At 38.6% G+C, this 20,038-nt stretch overlaps 2 protein-coding genes across 3 annotated transcripts; one reads left to right on the top strand and one right to left on the bottom strand.

The window, feature by feature from the left end:
* The first annotated feature begins 110 nt into the window (after nt 1-110).
* Nucleotides 111-1,188, top strand: LOC148188939 (uncharacterized). Its single transcript, XM_088081200.1, has 4 exons — nt 111-324; nt 406-459; nt 628-732; nt 923-1,188. Exons 1-4 carry the CDS (start codon nt 172-174, stop codon nt 1,046-1,048), a joined length of 438 nt encoding a protein of 145 aa, XP_087937326.1. The 5' UTR covers nt 111-171; the 3' UTR covers nt 1,049-1,188.
* A 296-nt stretch (nt 1,189-1,484) lies between these two features.
* On the bottom strand, nt 1,485-18,846 carry kif3a (kinesin family member 3A). Of its 2 annotated transcripts, XM_088081198.1 has the most exons (19): nt 18,670-18,846; nt 17,268-17,550; nt 16,915-17,059; nt 16,077-16,161; nt 15,805-15,910; nt 14,637-14,776; nt 14,295-14,492; nt 12,878-13,052; nt 12,689-12,787; nt 11,950-12,030; nt 9,726-9,734; nt 7,920-8,076; nt 7,559-7,739; nt 6,225-6,335; nt 5,870-5,995; nt 4,643-4,696; nt 4,458-4,526; nt 4,190-4,320; nt 1,485-2,590 (listed from the first exon to the last, which is right to left on the bottom strand). In XM_088081198.1, exons 1-19 carry the CDS (start codon nt 18,673-18,675, stop codon nt 2,542-2,544), a joined length of 2,205 nt encoding a protein of 734 aa, XP_087937324.1. In that variant the 5' UTR covers nt 18,676-18,846; the 3' UTR covers nt 1,485-2,541. The 2 variants fall into 2 exon arrangements, with proteins under 2 accessions (XP_087937324.1, XP_042349142.1); XM_042493208.2 differs by lacking the exons at nt 9,726-9,734; nt 11,950-12,030.
* Between the last annotated feature and the right edge of the window lie 1,192 nt (nt 18,847-20,038).

Genomic DNA, 20,038 nt, shown 5'->3' with positions numbered 1-20,038 from the left:
CTTTGGTCCTTTTTTGGTGTTTTCCTCTTATGACGTGTCTGTGTACTGAGGTTTCAGGGTGTCAAGTGTGTCAGCAGGATGGCAATATATAAGCAGCAACAGTTAGTGAGAGTATGCATGCAACTTTCCTGCTCAACTTGACAGCACTGGCCCACGGTCTCTTTCAAAGACATGAAGATCACTCAAAGTCTCACAGCGATGATTACCGTGGCCGTGATGGTCTACGCTGCATCACTGCCTACTACCACACCAAAACCACGAGACATTAAGCATGAGCTGAGGAAAGAAATTCATGCTGAGGCAATGAATGTGTCCAAACATAAAGTAAGAAAACTGCAAAACTACCTGTGGTTTGTTTGTTTTATATTATACCGACTTATACTGTATGTCTTTTCCTTTTCATAGCAGGTTAAAGGTGAAATGGTGAGGGCGACATCAGATGGTGACCCAGTTTATAATGTACGTGTGTATTTAAATATTCTTATCATTGTACATGTCTGAGATATAGATGAAACTGCATGGAACTTTTGAACTCTGCAAGATGATGTTTAGTTGGTTTCCCTAGACTGATTTGCACCAAGCTGCAGTTTGTGAAATCCCAGTGCTAATTTGCCTTTTTCTTGACAGGATGAATTTTTCTGCTTGGCTGAGAAGTCACTGAAGAGTGCCTCACACCAACGCAAAATACATGCGGAGAAACTCAGCCGCCTGTTGGAACAGTACAACAACAAGGTAAAGACAAATTCAAAGAAACTGAACATGCTTTTTAGCCCTAAATTAACCTCAGTCATGAGTAACATTTCAAATGATTTACGGTGATTCTGAAAGGCATCCGTCTGAATGAATATGCTCTTCAGTGACAAACATTTATAGCTCTTGGTGCGCTTAAAACTAAAATATATGTTATAATGATTTTTTTCAGACTGGGCATAATCATTGCTCCCTGAATTCGGTCAAAAACTGTACCCTAGCCAAGCTTCTGGAGGACATCGTGACCTGCGTAGACCACATGGAGTTGAGCTGCGCACTGTATGGCAAGAACTGTTAGGTGTGATCATGTGTGCTATTTAACGTTTATGTGTAATATACATAACTTATTTTTTATTTATTGTAAACCATATTTATTTTCCTACATATCTTATTTTTATACCATTTGTATTTGTAAATCAATAAATAATGATACAGTGATTTGTTGTTGAAGTCAGTATTTTTCACTGCTTTATGTTTATAATGTTTTAGGTATCTGCAATGAAATTAAATGAAAGAATAACAGCCGTTTCACACTGAAACCATGGCCATAAGGCTGCTTTTCCTAGACACCAATAATTGACTGGGTTTACAGATTCTCTTACAGTAGGAAATGTAACTAACAATTATGCATTTATGGCCGTTACGTGCCTTCATAATCTTTTTTTAAAAGTACTGATGAACAATTAGGATTATCGTTGATTTAAAGATGAAATCAAGAAAGAGCAACAAGAAGGTGAGATAAAACGTGTAAAATAATTTAATAAATATCCAGGGGATTGATGAAAGTAAACATTTGACATACATTATGATACAAAATAAAACTCACTTATCCTCCGCTACAGAACACCATGAAATTAAATTCTCATACTAGTGCATTAGACTAAGGCGTACAGTATGTATGGTTATTTCAATAAAACACAAAGGGATCTCACATTTGAATAAAAACATGATTTGCTTATATTAGCAAATGGCACTAACATAAGAGCCGGCTGACATGCATACCCCTATTCTTCTGACCTACAGTAAAAAAACAGAAAATGCACTTTTCAGTTGCATACTTGATGCAGCATGCCCTCCTTTCCTTGTTCCCTCCACATTAGTGTTTATCTTTGATTCTCTCCATGTTAAAGACTTGTTGTATTCAATGGGCAGGAAAACTAGGGCTACAGCACTTACCCAAAGCAGAATCATTTGCTTTAATTTAAAGGGCATTCCCACTTCAATTAGAATTCAATTATAATGTATTAGGGCTGTTTAACAAGTCATGTCTGCACATAGCAGGAAATCAGTCATATAGAAGTTACACCTTAATCAGTGTGGTGTTTATCACCAAACACATCGTGTGTTAAAATCACTCAAGAAATTTTGGATGATATGAATGCAGCTCATAGTTCATGTCTACGACTATTTTCAAAATCTTTCAGACTGTTTCAAAACCAGTGATGTTGTAACTGAATTGTGTTCATGGTGAATTCCTCCTTAATGCTTAAGTTTAGAGAGTTGAATTTAAACATAGGCTGCTGCCACTGAAATGAGCTCCAAAGCAACATCAAAATGTTGGACATCCACAAAGAAGTCTTTCACTATAATACAAATACCAGGACCCCTTGGCCAAGAGGTCTTAATGCTATCATAGGTGCAGCTTCTTCACATTTAAAAACTTACCAGCTTTACAGTGTATTCAGATAATCTTTTTAATAATGTTCAACAATAAATTCTCGACTAACGACTTCTTTTCCTAACATGTAACATGTAACTTGCAGTAAAACGGCGCTCCGCTCTACGCTGGCTTCACTGCAGAAGGGATTCGATCGCAGCGTCTGGCTTTGCAGATCTTTTCCTGTGTGAAGATAAGTGCACGATAAGTGTTATCAGCAACTTCAGAAAGTTTCTTGCATCCTCATTTCTCTGAATAACAGGATATCTTGATAACGGCAAATACCATCATGCTAACACTTCATATTGACATTCTATAAATAGACTGAAATTATAGAGCAGCTAACATCCCAAACAATTAACTCTGCTGTTTACTCGGAGCAGTATGATGTAGTGGAAGTGAAGAACAGATGACACAAGGTCCGAAATGATAAGTTAGACAGTGAGGGTCAAAAATTTTACGAGCAACTTCTGTTGTACATGACCAGCTAAGATTGGCAATTAATTAGCACAGATAAAGATCTAACATGAAAAAAAACAACAGAGAGAAAATGCAAACTGAGCATTACAGATGGACTGAAATCTGATTTTTCAAACCACATTGGCTGGTGGTTTGTGACAGACTTTCACCACATGTTGCAAAGATGTTAATGCATCAAGTGTCTCCAAGACGCATGACCAATCATCACTCTCCCCAAGTATAACTGGGCCAGTGAATGGTCTATAGACATTTACAAGATATTTCCCTGTGATAATGGCAGCATAAGTAACACTGAAATTATACTGAAATCAGCCATCTCTCTGGCTGTGACATGATAAGCAACAGCAAAAAGAAAAAAAAAAATCTGTATGGGTGAGCGAGTGTTGTGCTTGAATGTGCTAACTGTATGTGCTCATATTTTCGGGGAATGGTGACCTGAACCCATCCACCTGAAACCAAAAAATGTGAGAGCAGTTATCTGTGCTCAGGCATTGAATTTTTAAACAAACCTTTTTCTTTACCTTATCACAGAGAGGGGCGCCTCACATTTTAACAGGATGGAAACACTATTGGACAGGCGAACAGACTTAGACACAACACCAGCATGGTTTGTGCAACTTGTCATATTTGTCATAATTAGCACATGAATTTTCAGTTAATGCAAAAAAATGTATTGTGAGGTCACAGTGGCTTCTGAACAACAAATTCTCATCAGTTCATTCTTGAGACCAAGTAAACGTTTGTGCCAAATTGGTTACCCCAAAGTCTTCTTGAGAGATCACAATCATGAGAATGCGACTGACAGCGACTTTTGTTTTGACTATCAAATTCTCATCACTTCTGTCTTGACTCAAAGCGGACATTTGTGCCAAATTTGAATACATTCCCTCAAGGCATTGATTGTGAACTAGTTCATTTTACTCTGTGCAAACTGAACGTGCCTAACACTGGACTTGCTAACACTAAATCCATAATAATTCATTAGGTAGATGATAGTTATTAGCTGGCTTGCTAAAGAAATACAAAAAGTTACAAAACAGCCTCAGGTGCATAACCCAGTCTACCATGTGAACCGGAAAACCAAGATGGATTCAATCAGATTAGATATCTAAGCAACCGAGGCGCATATATGTGGCTAAGTGTTCATGAAAGTGCATTAAACCACATCCACATGAGAGATTTTTAAAATGACAAATGAAAAATATTAAGACTGACAAAAACAACTTGTGTGGAACTATATCAGTAAAGCTCAACAGGATGTGCAGCTTCAGGCCATTGTGGTCTGTGTCAAAAGTAGATTACCTTCTCCCAGTTTTGGGTCGACCACTTTTGCCGCTTTTAGAGGTTCTGGGTCTTTCCAGTTTCATCATTGACTGCCGCATGCTCTCCTCTGTGTAGGCCAGATACACATGGGACAGATCGACCTCAAATGGCTACAGAGGGCAGGGAGAGAAGAAGAGAAGGTCAAAAGCACACTGTCAAGAAGGGAAAAGATAAAAATATCAGGAACATCAGTCATTACAACAAAAATAATCTCAGGTAGAAACGAACAAAAGTGCAAATAACTTACGTCTTTTTCTTTTTTGTCAGGAGCAGGGGTCTGTTTTCTCATATTGTTGCCAGTGTATGCCACACATTTCTAAAACACATAAGATAAAATACAAAGACACACATCACTGAGAAGTAGTCCTTAACTCAGAATTTGCACCTTTAAAATGATTTTCATCAAATGTGAGTTATTCAAAGTGAACTCACCAGCTGCCATTCTCCAATGTCTTCGTTCCAGTGCACGTAATTCTCTATCATCTCCTGCAGAGAAAAAACATGGAAAAATGTCAAAAACAAGGACAGAAACTGTCACTGATGCAAGCCCCCTCATCCCAGCTGGATGAGCTAATATCATCCAGCTGCAGAGCTGCACTGCAGGTGAAGAGATTTACCATGGTGATGGCAGCACAGGCAGATGCTGCGGCCAGTCACTCCCATCAACTTCACCATACTAATTTGTTGTGTTTTCCCCTTTATCAATGAAGCATGTATGGCTTGTGACAGGGATAGGAAGCACAGGATTGGTTACGGTGCAGCTGACTATAAGACTGTCACTGCCAATAGCAACCTCTACCCACACAGCCAGGCCAGCTGAGGGTGGGGTGTATGCCCTGAGAAGTGAGGGAGGTGGGCCGGGGTAAGAGCGAGGCTAGCCCAGCTTGGACCTATTCCACAACTCAGTCTGCTCCTGGCTGACGTGTAGTTGCAAGAAAGTAGAATGGATGAAATAGGACTCAGACCGGCCCAGCAAAGGGAGATCTGAGACTGTTGTGACCACATGTTTTCAGAGACCTGGCTCCATCATGGCATCTCGGATTGCACTGTTGCACTTTCAGGGTGGACTATGTTCCCGGCCGTCAAAGCACATGACTCTCGTGGGACAAGAGGAGGTGGACTCTATGTCTGCATCAATGATGCTTGGTGTTCAAGCGCAGTCAAAGTTGAAGGACAACACTCCCTGATGTCAAATTTTTAATGTTAAGATGCCGGCCATACAATCTGTCCCAAGAATTAGCCAGTGTTTTTGTTGCTGCTGTTTAAGTTCCTCCTGATTCTGCAGGATGTCTCCCGCAGGTAGTGAGTGTTCTGATGTTTTATTATTCACATTTTAAAAACCTAAAACGCTTGTTAATTGAAGCATATTCTGTGTCACTGTGTACTTTCTCTTCCTCTCGAGGAAAATCCACTTGTGTATGTACAACAGTGTCCAGCATGCTACATTATTTTGTTGGTTTGTGAGGTTGTACGTTATATATGTTGGTACATTAATCTTATAACACATAAATTAATCTATATTGATTGTCAATGGATCAAAAGCTTGTGTTATTATACAAAGAACAGAAAAAACACTTAAATGGAAATTACTGAAAAAAATACTGAAAAGCAGACAAGAGTCCTCGTGCTACAGAAGTAGGTACACAAACACATACACACCTGGTATTCCTGGGGAATAAAGTTGTCTATAATGAGCATCTGAAGCCGCAGTTCACGACTCAGCTGGCGAATGTTCTCCAGGAGGCCCTCAATCTCTCTGTGATGTTCTTGCTGCAGGTCTGCCATCTAATGGACAAAACACAAAGGATCAATCTATTTTGTTCCCCTGATCAATTAAAACTAACTTCAGCTGCGAAGACAGACTAATGACTGATCAGTTTAAGCTCCGATTAAAAAGGCATTTCATGAAATTGTCTATAGGAAATCAGTCTCTTAACAATGTTGGAGAAAATGATCCTATGTGTTGTATGACTGTACGTTCTCTCTGAGTGTTAATCTTTTATGTCATGCTTACCTCTGACTTGGCAGCCATCAGCATGGTCCATACTTTCTTTAGCTTCTTGGTCTTTCCTTGAGCCTCCTCCTGCAGACTAGTGTACTTCTCTTCTATGTCCAGACGTTCTTGCTGTTTTTGGAGGGAGAGGGATCAGTGATTATGCAAAAGCAAGCAAGCTGCTGTCAGAGGCCACGACTGTGAAGAACTTACAAAAGGCTTGAGTCAAAACAATGACTTAATACTAGGGCTGTCAAGCGATCAATTTTTAAAATCGCAATTAATCTCAGAATTTCTATAGTTAATCCTGACTAACTGCATTTTTTTAACAGCATGTTTTCAAATTAATTGTTTTGCATTGCAAAAATTTATTAAGTCCATACGTCCATAGACAAGGTAAAGCGATTCTTGTAATTCACATTGTCTTGATTACGAATCAAACGACAGCAAAAAACTTCATGGGACTAGCATAAAGGGGACACATCTGTAAAGGGGAGACTCATGGGTACCCAAAGAATCCATGTTCATTCAGATATCTTGTTTTTTAGTTTAGACTGACTTTGGAGTGTTATTTAGCTCCCTTACTGAGATGCTAGCATGACATGGTTGGTACCACTGGATTCTGTAGGTCTTCTAGTTTTAAATACTAGTATCATCACTTTAGCTGTAAAACTCAGCCCGCTACAGCCTCTTAAAAACATGAATGTTAGCTAGCGATTAACACGGGTAAGAAAAAATAACACGTGATTTACGGACCTAAAACATTTATGCTGACAGCCCTACATACAATATGTGTGATGTTTGCATCACTTTAATCTGAAGTTCCCTTGGAATTACTCTGAACAGTGCTTCATTACATTACCGCAAAGAAAGAGAGTGAGTGAGTGAGTATGAGCTTCTAACCATATTTTTCCACCACAGTGATGAAATCGATTCAGTGTATATCAGTCTGGGGTTAAAACTGACATCTCATGTTTGTGGTATCTGATGTTGCATTTTACCACCCACTGTGTAGCTGACGATGGGACTACTCTACTTTTGGAAGTGAAATGTTTATGCCCATACCAGCTTATCAGCTTACTTTACTTGGGTCAACTAGTTTATTCTTTTGTTTACTAAAAGCATCTCAGCAAACAAACAAATATAGCATCAAGGATTTCTCTCCAGCATGATCAGTTAAAACTTTCAATTTACTACAATTACAGCACCGTAGTGGTTGAAGTTTTCAATCTGACGTAACTAATGCACACATTCATTCACTACAGCGTGAATGACTCAGTAAGTTCTCGTTAACAGCTGACTCACTTGGTGACATGTTTGGCCGTTGCATTATTATTTTTGTCATCCATCCTTACCTCTTTCTCTTCCAGCTCCCTCCGCAGCTGCTCTGCTCTCCTGCGACGCTCTTCCAGTTCATTGTTGGACTCCTGCAAAAGCTTCTCCTGCTCCTCAGCCTTTGCCAAGAGGTCCACCCCACCCACAATCACCTTCTTCTCTAAGGCTGACAATTTCTCCAGAAGAAGGTGATGCTCTTGTCTGAGGGGACAGAGGTGGATCGGGTATTGATAACTACATCCAATAACATTTAAAGAAGACATTGAGACATTTGGGTTTAACATTGACATTATTTGGGATTTGGGATCATTGGGAATACCAAATAAAAAATATAAAACTAGTTTATCAAAACTACAAATAATTTTCTTTTCTTGGACTCACTGAGCTTTTAGAAGGTCCTTCTCCCTCTTCTCCAGCTCTGCTCTTGCCTTGTTCCTCTCCTCCTCCTCCATATCCAGTTTGGCCTCTAAGGCCTTTCTTTCCTCTTCAATCTTTGCCTGCATCTCCACCATCTTGTCTGGGGAAACCTTCTTCCTCCCTTCAGAGAGATGCACAGGGAACCATAGTGTTTTTAATTGACAGGTTGTTTTAGATGCATCTTCCTATACCAAGACACTAATCTGTGTATGGGCTACATTGATTTAAATGCAAAGTGTTTTTTAATCAGCATTAGTATTATTAATATGTGCTGTTGTAGATAAGGCTGGGCAATATGGAGAAAATCAAATAACATTTTTAACCAAATAACTCAATATCTATATTGTTAAGATACTATTGCCGCTTTCACAAAACATTGACACGAGATCTCTGATAAATAATCATCTGTAATTTGTATTTAATGACTAAGTGGGTAAAGGCAACTAAAAAAACAGCTCGAATGGTCTCATGAGTTCAGAAAACTACACCACTTTACTGAAATGCAGCCTTTAAAACCAAACAAGATAACACTCTAAAAAAAACTGATGTAGAACTGATGTACTATCATTACATTGCCCAGCCCGAGTTGTAGATCATAAATTTGCACTACAGAAGTCAAATTTATGTTATTTTAAGGAAGCTCAGTCCAAGAGTGAATGCCAGTGAGATCCAGTCGCATAAAGATCTGAATTGCTAACGCCCAATATTAATTAATTAATTGTTAGTGTAAGCAAAATTATAACACAAGGGAAACTATAATAGGTACAAGATTCTCTTAATGGCATGGTGGATATGAAGATGGAGAGTGTGAAACACATGGGTGGTAGTCATACACGGACAGGCAGAAAAATGTTAAAGGTGATCGTATGATAAACCTTGGTTATCAAATTAGTCAGAGATAAGCAGCATTTCCACCAAACACTTTTGGTAAAACACACTTAAAACCATATGTAACCCACACGAACATGTACCTAAGCTTAAATCTGTCTTGCATTTTCGCTTCAGTAACTATATGGTAATTGCCGCGTTACAGCTCCATTTAGCTCTGTTTCCTCTTTACCAACAATGTCTGCACCTTGCTGCTCATCCACAGACCAAGGCTGCGCAACATTTTCAGAACAAAACAGAACAGGCCAGAGTGTTATGAGCAGGGGCATAGTGCTGCAGGAGTACACTGGAACCACGCTCTGCCACTGTTTTTTTTTTTCTCCAAATGAGGCGATGTAATATTCATAGTTCCAAATTCATCATCACTGAAGCACAAAGTATTGCCAGGGTTGTCATACTGATATTTAGGGTGTGTTGACTGTGATTGATGCAACTCACGCAATGAGTAACATGCAACAAAACACTCCATCTTAGCTGCTGCCAGTTGCCCTTGAGCAACACAGTGAATTAAATTACTTTTTCTCGGACTATAGCTAATTTTAAACAAGATAAAACAGTCCACTGAGGCCGTGCAAGAGTGGTGATTCTCTATTGACCAATCAATGGAATGCAGCATTTCTAGATCTCCACTTTAGTAATGGATAATTGTGCTAGGGGTCAGAAAACGAGACGGAATGGAACAACGCCTTTTGTTCCATCCACAGCCTTGGAAATGAAAAAATATCCATAATGAGTAACAAACTGAACCGAAGCGGACTGTTTGGTGGAAATGAGGCTTCAGTGAGATAGCTACTGAAGCACATGGTGGCCACCCTGATCATTTGTGTGAGGAGAGACACCATTGCTACAGGACAGTAGAACTATGTACATTCTTACACCAACCTCTTTCTTCTTGAATTAAGAGGTGTAAAGCAAGTCAGACAGGCAGCATTTGCCCCAGGAGGAGGAGAGAGAGAGAGACAAAGAGCAACACATTACAGAGTGATATCGAAAGTCTAATGACTGTACAGTGGAACACCACATATGGGACAGGAAGTGGGAGAAAGAGAAGTTTCAGTAACAATAATATCATAAAAGAAGTGACTTCATATGACAAACAAAAACACATAAATCCACAAAATGAAACATGATGTGGACAAAATAAAGCCCGGCTTTATTGTGACGATGAACTGGGGAAATGAAAGAGTCATGCATAACAGGTCCTTAAAGTCAAAACTGTGTTCACCTGTGTCATGCTTGAAAAAACAGCAGAAGAAATTTAACGTCAGATTGTGCCAATTCTTTGTAAGGATCAGTTTAATAGTGCAACAGTCCCATTCAAATTAATGGATCCATCCTAAAACATCCTTTATCAGCACCAGCATACCAGGAACCTTTGCAATAGCTTTCATGTAAAACTATTTTGGGACAATGTGGTCAGTAGCGGTGTGAGGGGTGTGAGCCTGCAGGAGTGGCAAAGACACGGGGAAAGTATAAAGCCCCTTTCACACATGCACTGTATTCCAAAAATGCTCTTGGAATATTCACCCTGGCACTTTGTATACCCAGGACCTTTAACACCTCACGTGTCTGTTAAATAAACATTAACAGAAAAGGTTACAACAAAGTGTATTTACTTTGGCTCAATGAAAGAGTCTTCTCTAAATTCGTTAATCAGCATCGCAATGCAAACAAGTGCATTATGCAAAAAAGACCACACACCTCCTTCTATGTAGGCTGCAAATTAAATTTAAAATGCTTTATCTTTATAATAGAAAATACCTAGTAATTTTAATTTGCATATGGATCTGTATTAAAACACATAACGGCAGATAGCAGGGGTGGGACTAAGTCATTGTTTTGCAAGTCAGAAGGCAGTGGTCTGGGCTGAAGCGCCGACTCAAGCTGATTCAAGCCGAGCGAGTACGTGTATGGAAAAGGGCCGCTGGTGGCCTGCTGTTTAAGGCACTGTCCTCATTTTATGTCCAACCAGGGACCTTTGTTGCAAGTCATTCCTAATCTCTTTCTTTTGTCTCTCTCTATTACTGCCAATTTGAACAAGGCATAAAATGAGCCCCAAAATTACAAATATCAAAAATAATTCCTGAAGGAAAAAAAGTACAAATTTTACCTCTGGATCTGAGTCTGTACCAAAAACTCATCACTTCTCCTTTGGCCTGTTTGTCCAAAATAACATTTCACCCAACGTTACTAGAGTCTTTATCTGTGCTGGAAAAAAACATATAATCTTAACAAAAAGTAAAAAAGTGGGCTTTCTGGTGTTAAGTTAAATCAAGTTTTCATGCAGGCCTGCTGTTTTCCAAAATTAATCATGTGCGCCTATCTTCGACATTATGCAATTTCCCTCTATAGGACAAGGATGACAAATTAATCAAGCTGACCGATGAAAAGAGGAAATACAACAAATGACTCAAGCTGTAGATGAGACATCAAGTCATCAGGAAAAAACCCTTAAAAAACCACCTACTCAGCATTTACAAAAGAAATGCCACACTGATCGCACACATCACAGGTTGCTCTCAATTTCAACTTTCATTTTATGCCAAATGTTTACAAATAAAAATAGAAAAACTATTGCAAGCAAATAAGCAACTGAATAGAGAGAAAAAAAACTTTTCAATTTTTTAAGTAAAGCAGTCTGGTCATTGGCAGGCTGTTAGAATCCTCTGTTGTATTTAATCTATGATAAAACTTATAGAGAACATCCCTCATGGGGAGCTACAGGGTGACAGCTACTGGGGATAGTTAAGTGAGGGCAAACCTCCCAACGCACTGCCCGTGGTCCGCAATCAAATCATGGAGATAAACAGCCAATCAGCAGCAAAATCTGCATTCTAGTCATTTAGAAATCCTGTATGCTATGAGAACTGATACACCTATAATCCTTGGTGTCATTTTTTTCGCAACTGACTTTCCTCAGGCGGTGATTCCACAATGGCATGAACATAATCTGAATTGGACACACAAGTGAGCAACCTAGCATGGAACACCAAATATACCACCTTACATTATATTTTAAACCAGCAATTTTACTGGTTCCATGTGTGAAAAGGGCTTAAGTTTGTGGGCAGGTGGGCTGGTAGAGCAGAGTGCTGCTCCAACTCACTATTCTGAGGTTTATCCTCAGTGGGCGGTGGCACTGAGGAGGAACAGGCAAATTCTGAGCTATTGCTGCTGCTGCCGCTGTCTGAAAAAGAAGCAGAGGAAGCACCCCTCCCGCAAAAGCCCACAATGAGAAACAGGTCAAGGCAGAGAGCTGTTGGTCTGCAGAGTTTAAAGAAAAATGTAGGTGCTTTATGTTGGTCCAACAAATCAGGCAGCTGCAGGTTCAATATGCAAATTCCAGATAGAGCAGAGCATACTCACAGAAGCAGAATGATTTGGTTTATAGTAATACTACCGCATTGGGAAGAATACAAATGATAACTGGAAAATGTCATGTAATGTGATGACCTACTTATGCTTTTCATCTGTATTTAACACTTTCCACTAATTAACAGATATGTGCAGAAGGTGAGATATGGGAAACCCCTAAATGAGAACAGTGCTGCATTTAGTGAAGCCAGTTAAAGAGTGGAGCCTTACTTGTGACACAAAAGCAGCTGCAGCTTGATCATTATCTGAGGAACCGAATGCTGACTCATATTATAATTAAAATGCTGACAAGCGATTAAATTAGATATATCCTAATTATGCAGATGTATATCAAACCATTTACAAAATCCACATACTAAACTACTGTATGAACACCCCTTACAGGCATACAAAGATTGCATTAGCAGATTTGCAGTCATTTGCTCTACTGCACACTTACAATTATTTGGGCATCAATCACAAATCCTTACCCCTTCTTCTCCTGCGACCTTCTCCTGCCTCTCCTCCGTCATCATCAGCTTCATCCATCTCTTCTGATCCACTGCCCTCAGAGCCAGAGATCTCTTCACCTAGAATCGCACAAAACATAGAAAAAGACACAAAGTCAGTCTTGAAATAACCCAAAAAGAATGATTATTTGTTACCGTTTGGCTCATTACCTTCCACTAGTTTCTTCTTTAGCTCCTCAATCTCTTTCTGAAACTGGCGCAACAGAGCATCCTTAGGATCTTCATTGATCCTGGCTTTGTTTTTGATGTTTTTAGCCCTGTTAGCGTAGCGCAGGGTGCTGATGGTCTCATCGTAGTTATAGTCTGCAGGGCCTATATTTGCACACTGGTGGAAAGAAGCAGGTCATTTAAAAAGTGAAGCAAAAATGATTATGTCAGAGTCAAGTATAGCAAAATGCTCAGAATTTACTGATGAACAAAAAATGATAATTAAATTTACACATATATTGCATTCTAAAATGAAGCTTTTGTTGCTTAGAAGCATGGTTCGAATTCCAGAGCGAATTAGGGGGTTTGACCCCCCAGCTAGAAGTTGGACTGTACCAAAAGAAGTAAAAACAACTGGTTGAGGAGTAAAACTTTTGTGTATGTGTATATATATATATATATATATATATATATATATATATATATATATATATATATATATATATATATATATCTTACCATATATTTCCCTTATTCATTACAGGAGGAATCTTGTAAAGCTATTTCAGACAACCTTAAAATGGACCGATCCATTTGTTAACCTAAACATAAATGACCTAAACAACCTTGTTTGTTTCATTGTCTGCCTGCCTTAATCCCATCATTGCAGTGGCTCCTGTCCTCATTAAAGTCTATGCTCACGTGCATTGTGCAGGAGACGCTGTACATGAATAAAAGCAGCTAGCTATATGGCTAGACTAATACATTTTACTTTCTTGCCTTTACTTTAAAATCATTTTGAATGCTGAATCATTAGCCTTGATAATAATTAGACAACAACAACAATACACAGACAACCCAAAAATCAAACTGTCAGCAGTTTTTTTCATCGTACAAAATGGAAAATAATAGACTTTGATAAATTTATATTCTACAGGATTCCATATGTTTCTCACTTCTGAATTAATGGAATAGACAGGAGTCTAGTTTACCATTTTGAGCCTTTTGACTGAGTCCTACCTTAAGGTATACTATTTTCAAAGTAAGAAAACAGCTGAAAATCTAGATTATTGGTTGGTCTATGTCTTTAATGTAAGTAAGACACAGGCCTAGATGCTGTATGATAGCAACCTATCTGCTGTCCTCTTTGGCATGTTGACAGTGTCTTTGGTTCTGGTACAGAATTGTGTGAGGCTGTGATTGAGCTTAAATGATGGTACTGTGCACTTTATTTAATTTCTCATTATCTTCAGACTGCAGACATTATACTGTAAGGATTGTAAAACTTAAATTTACTTAAACACACTCCTGTGCTGTAATGGGTTCTCTTCATGGCCTGGAGTAAAAATTAACCCCCCTTTTTGTTTTTTAAAAGAGTTTGTTGTGCAGCTCCTTTGCAGGTTTCAAACTTTTACTCTACCATCATGGTCTTGGAGTTTCCTCCAAGTGAATCCTGCAGCAGCCGGGTTAGTTTAGAGTTCCTGTAGGGCACGTGTGTGCTCTTGCCGTCCACCAAGGCAGAGATGACGTTACCCAGTGTGGAGAGAGAGAGATTGATCTTTGTTGCTTCCTTTAAACGCTGACCTGTGGCCCCAGTCTTGCCCTGTCTCTCCGAGCCCTGTAGGGGTAAAGTGGTAAATTTACCGGCCGTGATCAGATGGGTGGTAAGCAATAAGGCATACGTCCTAGAAACATCTGTATGATCTCATTTTCTAAGAAATAGCTTACTTTTACTCAGAAATTTCTAACCACAGATACATACTGCAAGATCAACCAGATGAAGCTTTCCCATGCGCACATGCTGGTTTCCATCCACACCCTTCTCGCTGCACTCGATGGTGATGGTGAAGATAGCGTGAGAGCGGGAGCTGTGCTCATTCATGTTTGTGGCACCAACAGACCCTAAACACAGTGATATATCATATGATCAGACAACATGGCTCATTTGATTAAGTAACATACGTCTAAATTTTAAAATCTAAGCTGAAATCAGATATCTTTGAATGATTATAGCTGGACTTTTCTGATTACTAACAGCATGTCAAGTAGGACTGGCACAATATCAGATTCTCAGCACGATTATTGCTGCTGAAAGAGTTCGCAGAAATGATGTTATTGATCAAATACAGATAAATTTTTACCTTTGTTTACTATGTGTTTCAATTGTTTTTTTGGCAAAGGAATTACACTCAAAATATGACTGTAGGGATGTGGAGAGAGACTGGAACCATACCTTTACAAAAGTGTACATAAAGAGTAATTACACTATATGGAGAGTGAAAGGGCAACCAGATGGTGCTGGAGGAGGGAGAAGAAGCCAAAATGTAAAGAAACAGAAAAGACTGAAGAGCCGCATGATAATTTATACAATATTATCGTATGTGTATTATTTTTTTAAAATTTTTTTTGGGGGACATTTTTCCCTTTACTTTTGTAGGACAGTTTGAGAGAGATAGGAAAAGTGGGACAGAGAAGGGGGAACAACACGGAGCAAGGGGCCACAAGCCATATTCAAACCCATATGTGTATTTTTAACATGATATAAACATTTAATTTTTAAATATCACGATTATCATCAAATCTGGTTATTGTAACACCCCTAAAGTAAAGCATGCACAAATAGTCTTTGCACATAAGAGCATTTCTTGATACTTGACACATTCGTGTTTTAAATAAAGAAATAATTTACTTTTATTTACATCATCTAACTAAATCCACGCAATTCTGTACATAATGCTAGACTAAATGATTGCTTTAGCCTCTTTAATGTTCGTCTATATTTCCATATCTTGCAGGCACAAAGCCTCTTCTTGTCTGAGATGTGGTTTTACCACAAATCTCTAAGCAGATCTCAGTAAAAAAAAAAAAGCGGAATGATTGACTTTGTGGGCATCTCTTTCCATCGTCATGCTGCCAGTTACTCTGCTTACGGTTTTTGTGTCCCAGCGTCATAATCCTGTCCATATCGTCTGCATTGTTCACGACATAGCCGGAGAGGTCTTTGATATACACGCCAACATCAGGTCTTTCTTTAACCTATGATGAAAAAAAAAGGACCTTAGTCATGGAAAACTGAATGCTGTCACCATCAAACAATTAATGAAAACAAATCTATTCAGCGTGACTATAGTGCCCTTTAAGACAGTTTTGATGTGAGTCACTGAACTTGATGTTGTAGTACCGATTTTAAATATCGTCTTACCTCTAGTCTCTGCATCTGGTCCTTGCCCAACAAGTCTCGCACTTCTTCATTGTAAATCTCCAGGTACGAAACACGAACCAAAAACCTGTGGAAGATAAATGTGTATTCAAATACACATTACTGCTGAAATGCAAGGCTGTATATGGCAAAACAACCCCTTTTAAAACATCTTTCACTCATTAGAAATGTGCGTATTGAGAAGTACTGTTTACAAGATAATAAGCCCAAATCAGAAAAAAATGCATCCCATAAGTAGTCTAATCTCAATAAATATCTGAAATGAGTCCTTTTAAAGGGCTGGACTAAACTTTCATAATCAGTTTTAACAGCTGAAATGTGTTCTTTAAACGCTTCGTCCAAATGTTTAACATTTTCTAAATATGCATGAGCTCCCTCACATGAGTAATATTAGAAATGCACAAGTCTCTCGTCTATATTACTTGCTATTTACAAGTTTGTCTTCCTCAAAAATACAAATATGAATAAATAAACAAACAAATAAATAAATAAAATAACATCTTTGACTTGGCAACATTCTTACTTACAAGGGGCTAAACAAATGTTAGCCTTTAATTCAGTATAACTTGTAACAATAAATTCAGATGAAACTTTCGCTTCAGTACAAAACAAAGTTCACAGATTACTGTTAACAGTATCAAGCTCTGCAAAGATTACTTTTTTATTCAAAAACATCTTGTTGTGAAGAATGCATACTAGAGTTTTCAATTTATTTGGCGCTGATGTACACACTTGGAGTCATCAGTTGGATTAATAATGTGCATAGGCAAAATAATTCTAGGGGGACTTTACTGAGTACTTACTAACTAATTGCTCTTACCTTGTGTCACCCTCTGCCTTGGCAATGTGACCAAAAATATGAGCAAAGGAGTTTGGGATTATCCCTCTAAGTTCTGGCACTGCTCTCACGCCTTCCATGGTGAATGTTTTTCCTGTGCCAGTTTGCCCATATGCAAAAATGGTGCCTGAAATGGACAGCAGAGCATAAAATCAGAGCCAGTATAAAATATGTAAAAATTAAAAATGAAATTTAATTATTATGTTATATGATGGTTTAAATGAGTTTATATATTGAAATGTACTCAACTGTTGATGCAGGCATTACATTAATATAGAACATTATACAGCAATGGTTTATTAATAAGGAGAAAAGCTCATGTCACATTATTTTACCATTGTAACCCTCTAACACTGAGTCAATGATGGGGCGGGCAGTGAGGTTGTAGACATCCAGCTGTTTGCTGTCTGGTCCAAACACAGTGTCAAACGTGAAGGTCTTAGGAGGCTCATGGGGAGTCTCCAGTTTATTAACTGTTATGGTCCCACGGATCTCGTCCACCATGACAGCCTGTTTGTGGCTCATCATCTTCTCTTTCTGGTTGAGGGGACGACATCTCACAACCACCTTGACATTATCATTGACCTCCGGCTTGTCAGGTTTCTCAAGCTTATTGCTCTGGGGAAAAAAGGACCACAATGAGAGACAGTTGTGCCATGGGACAGTGATACTCAACTTACTGCCTGCAGGCCAAATCTGGCCCCCAACCATTTTATAATTCACAATGGAAAATAAAATAATTCACACTGGAAATTGTTTTTGTACTTTCAATACACAAAAAGTGCAAGAGTGCATAAAACAATATTAAAATTGAGCTTTTTTGTTTTTAATCAAAAACAGTGCCAGTAGATGACCCCACCCTAACCCTTTGACTGCTAGCTAGGAACCTAATGTCCTTTAATCTTAGATATGTACTATAATCCTTGAAACGTCCAAAAATCCAGGTAATGTCCTAAAAAACCAGAAAGGTCCTACAATCCTATCAACATCCTTAAATCCTAGAAATGCCCTAAAATCCCAGAAACATTGTAAAATCCTCGAAATGTCCTTTAATCCTAAAATCCTTAAAATGTCCTAAAATCCTAGAAACGTAGAAACATGTACAGTATGGGGCTGCTGCGAATGGGCCTTGGGCCCCTGTCATTTTGCAAAAGTGGCCCCCAAGCAAAGTAAGTTGAGTGTCCCTGCCTTAGGATGAGGTGTATTTTGCAGAATGTGGGACCTTGAAACTATTATGTTGTGACAATGAATTAATTAGCAAACCTACAATTTCAGATAACCAAAATGGACACGGAGGTATAGCTAGCAAACTATTTAAGTAAAAAATGCAATGTGCGGCTCGTGACTCAGTCAATATGAAGCTAAGTGAGCTAACGTTAGTCGCGTGAACGTTATCTGTTTTGCTGTTTGCCGGGATGCTAGGCAGGCAAACGCTAACGATATTAACATTCACGTTAGCTAACAAACGGTCAAACGTTAGCTGGCAACCACAGCAGATTAAACATTAAACAGCGGAAAAACATTACACGTAAAAACCCTCATATTGCTGACAAGCCATGTTAATTGATTCGTGCTGACTGGCAAAACCCAACGTTGGGAAGTACAGTGCACCATTTCCTTGTATCCTACTGTAAGCTAACGATGCTAACCGGTTAGCATCACATCAGTGAGGTTGGAGGAAGGGAGGAACCCCTTTGCAAAGCAAAACAAAAAATGCAAACAATAATGTCGACTTACCGGCATAGTGGGAATGCAAAAGGGTTATTATATTATGTGTATAACGACAATATATTGTTTGTAAGGCTTTGTTCATTTGACTCTAGGTTATCCGAAGAATTTAAATGCCAGCGCAGTGCCCATTTCATCAAAGGCTCACATCCGATAGCTTGTTGTCAGTCTCTGTCAGACTGCGCATGCGTGATAGGGGAGGGTGGAGGAGGGGGGTCTTCAGTTTGTTGGTTACAGTCATAGACTGTATATAAACTGTACTGTATCTTTATTTAGAGTCTATGGTTACAGTATCTGATGCACTGTATACTGCATCACTGTGTTTATATATTTGATTCACAGGGGGGACACACACTGGCAAAGGTGGGAACACATTTACGGGACTAACTATTAACTGTAGGTGATTTACTGCAATGCAATGGAAAAAGTACAGAGGTGCAAAAGTGCAAAAGTTAAAATTATTTGCTGGGCCCCATGATTACTCTTATTGCTGTGCATTGTATGACATTAGAATACTGCAGTGTTAGTTTGATTACATACAAATTCATTTTGACACATACTCAAGGTGCAAAATAGGTAAATACTTAAAGTTCCCATTTTGTAATAAGTCACATTTCTATGTATTTTTTTATCATTATAAAGCAGGTACAATTGCCCTAGAAATACTGTGAAAGTATCAAATCCCCTCAAACCACAGGGAAATGCACACGGTCCATTTTACCCAATCTTTATCTCTAAGTCATCAGGATATCCATTAAGTTGTAATATCACAAGTATACTGTATAAAAGGTAGAAACAGCTGCTACAGTGACGTTACAGTCATTTCCCAGCTGCAATGATGAAGCAAAGAGGTCAAGAGCACAAATGCGCAATACCCAGAAACACTGACCAGTTACAGCAGGCTTGACTTTTTCTGGGAGGGGGCTGAGAGGAGCTGAAACTGAATGTATCAGACAGAGGGTGAAAACAGGTAGATTCAAGCATAAAGTGTGGGTAAATAATGTGATTTTTTGAACATTTAAGCATGGAAACATGTTCTGATAGAAATCCAAAATAAAAGTATGACCTTGAAAATGACAATAAAGCAGAAACTTCAAAGGCTTGAAACTATATTTTGACAAAGGCTGATAAATAAGCAGATAATAAATTTGGTCTGGCCAATATTAGGTTATTGCAAATATATTGAAATAGTATATATGTCAGCCAATGAGAAAAATCAAATTACACAAAAGACAACCCCAAGAAAATCTTGTTCTTATTTAGTGGTAAGAATGTTTGAGGTTAGAAGTGCTTTACATGAATGAAGACATAAAATGACTGGGGAAAAAAAAAACATTTTTCAACTGTAATATGTCTTATTCAGTAAAAACTCTTTCAT

This window comes from Plectropomus leopardus, chromosome 8 (assembly GCF_026936395.1).
Source record: "Plectropomus leopardus strain MGB_pleo_1.0 chromosome 8, ASM2693639v1, whole genome shotgun sequence".
Lineage (NCBI taxonomy): Eukaryota > Metazoa > Chordata > Actinopteri > Perciformes > Serranidae > Plectropomus > Plectropomus leopardus.
This window is presented reverse-complemented; position numbering and strand designations above follow the sequence as displayed.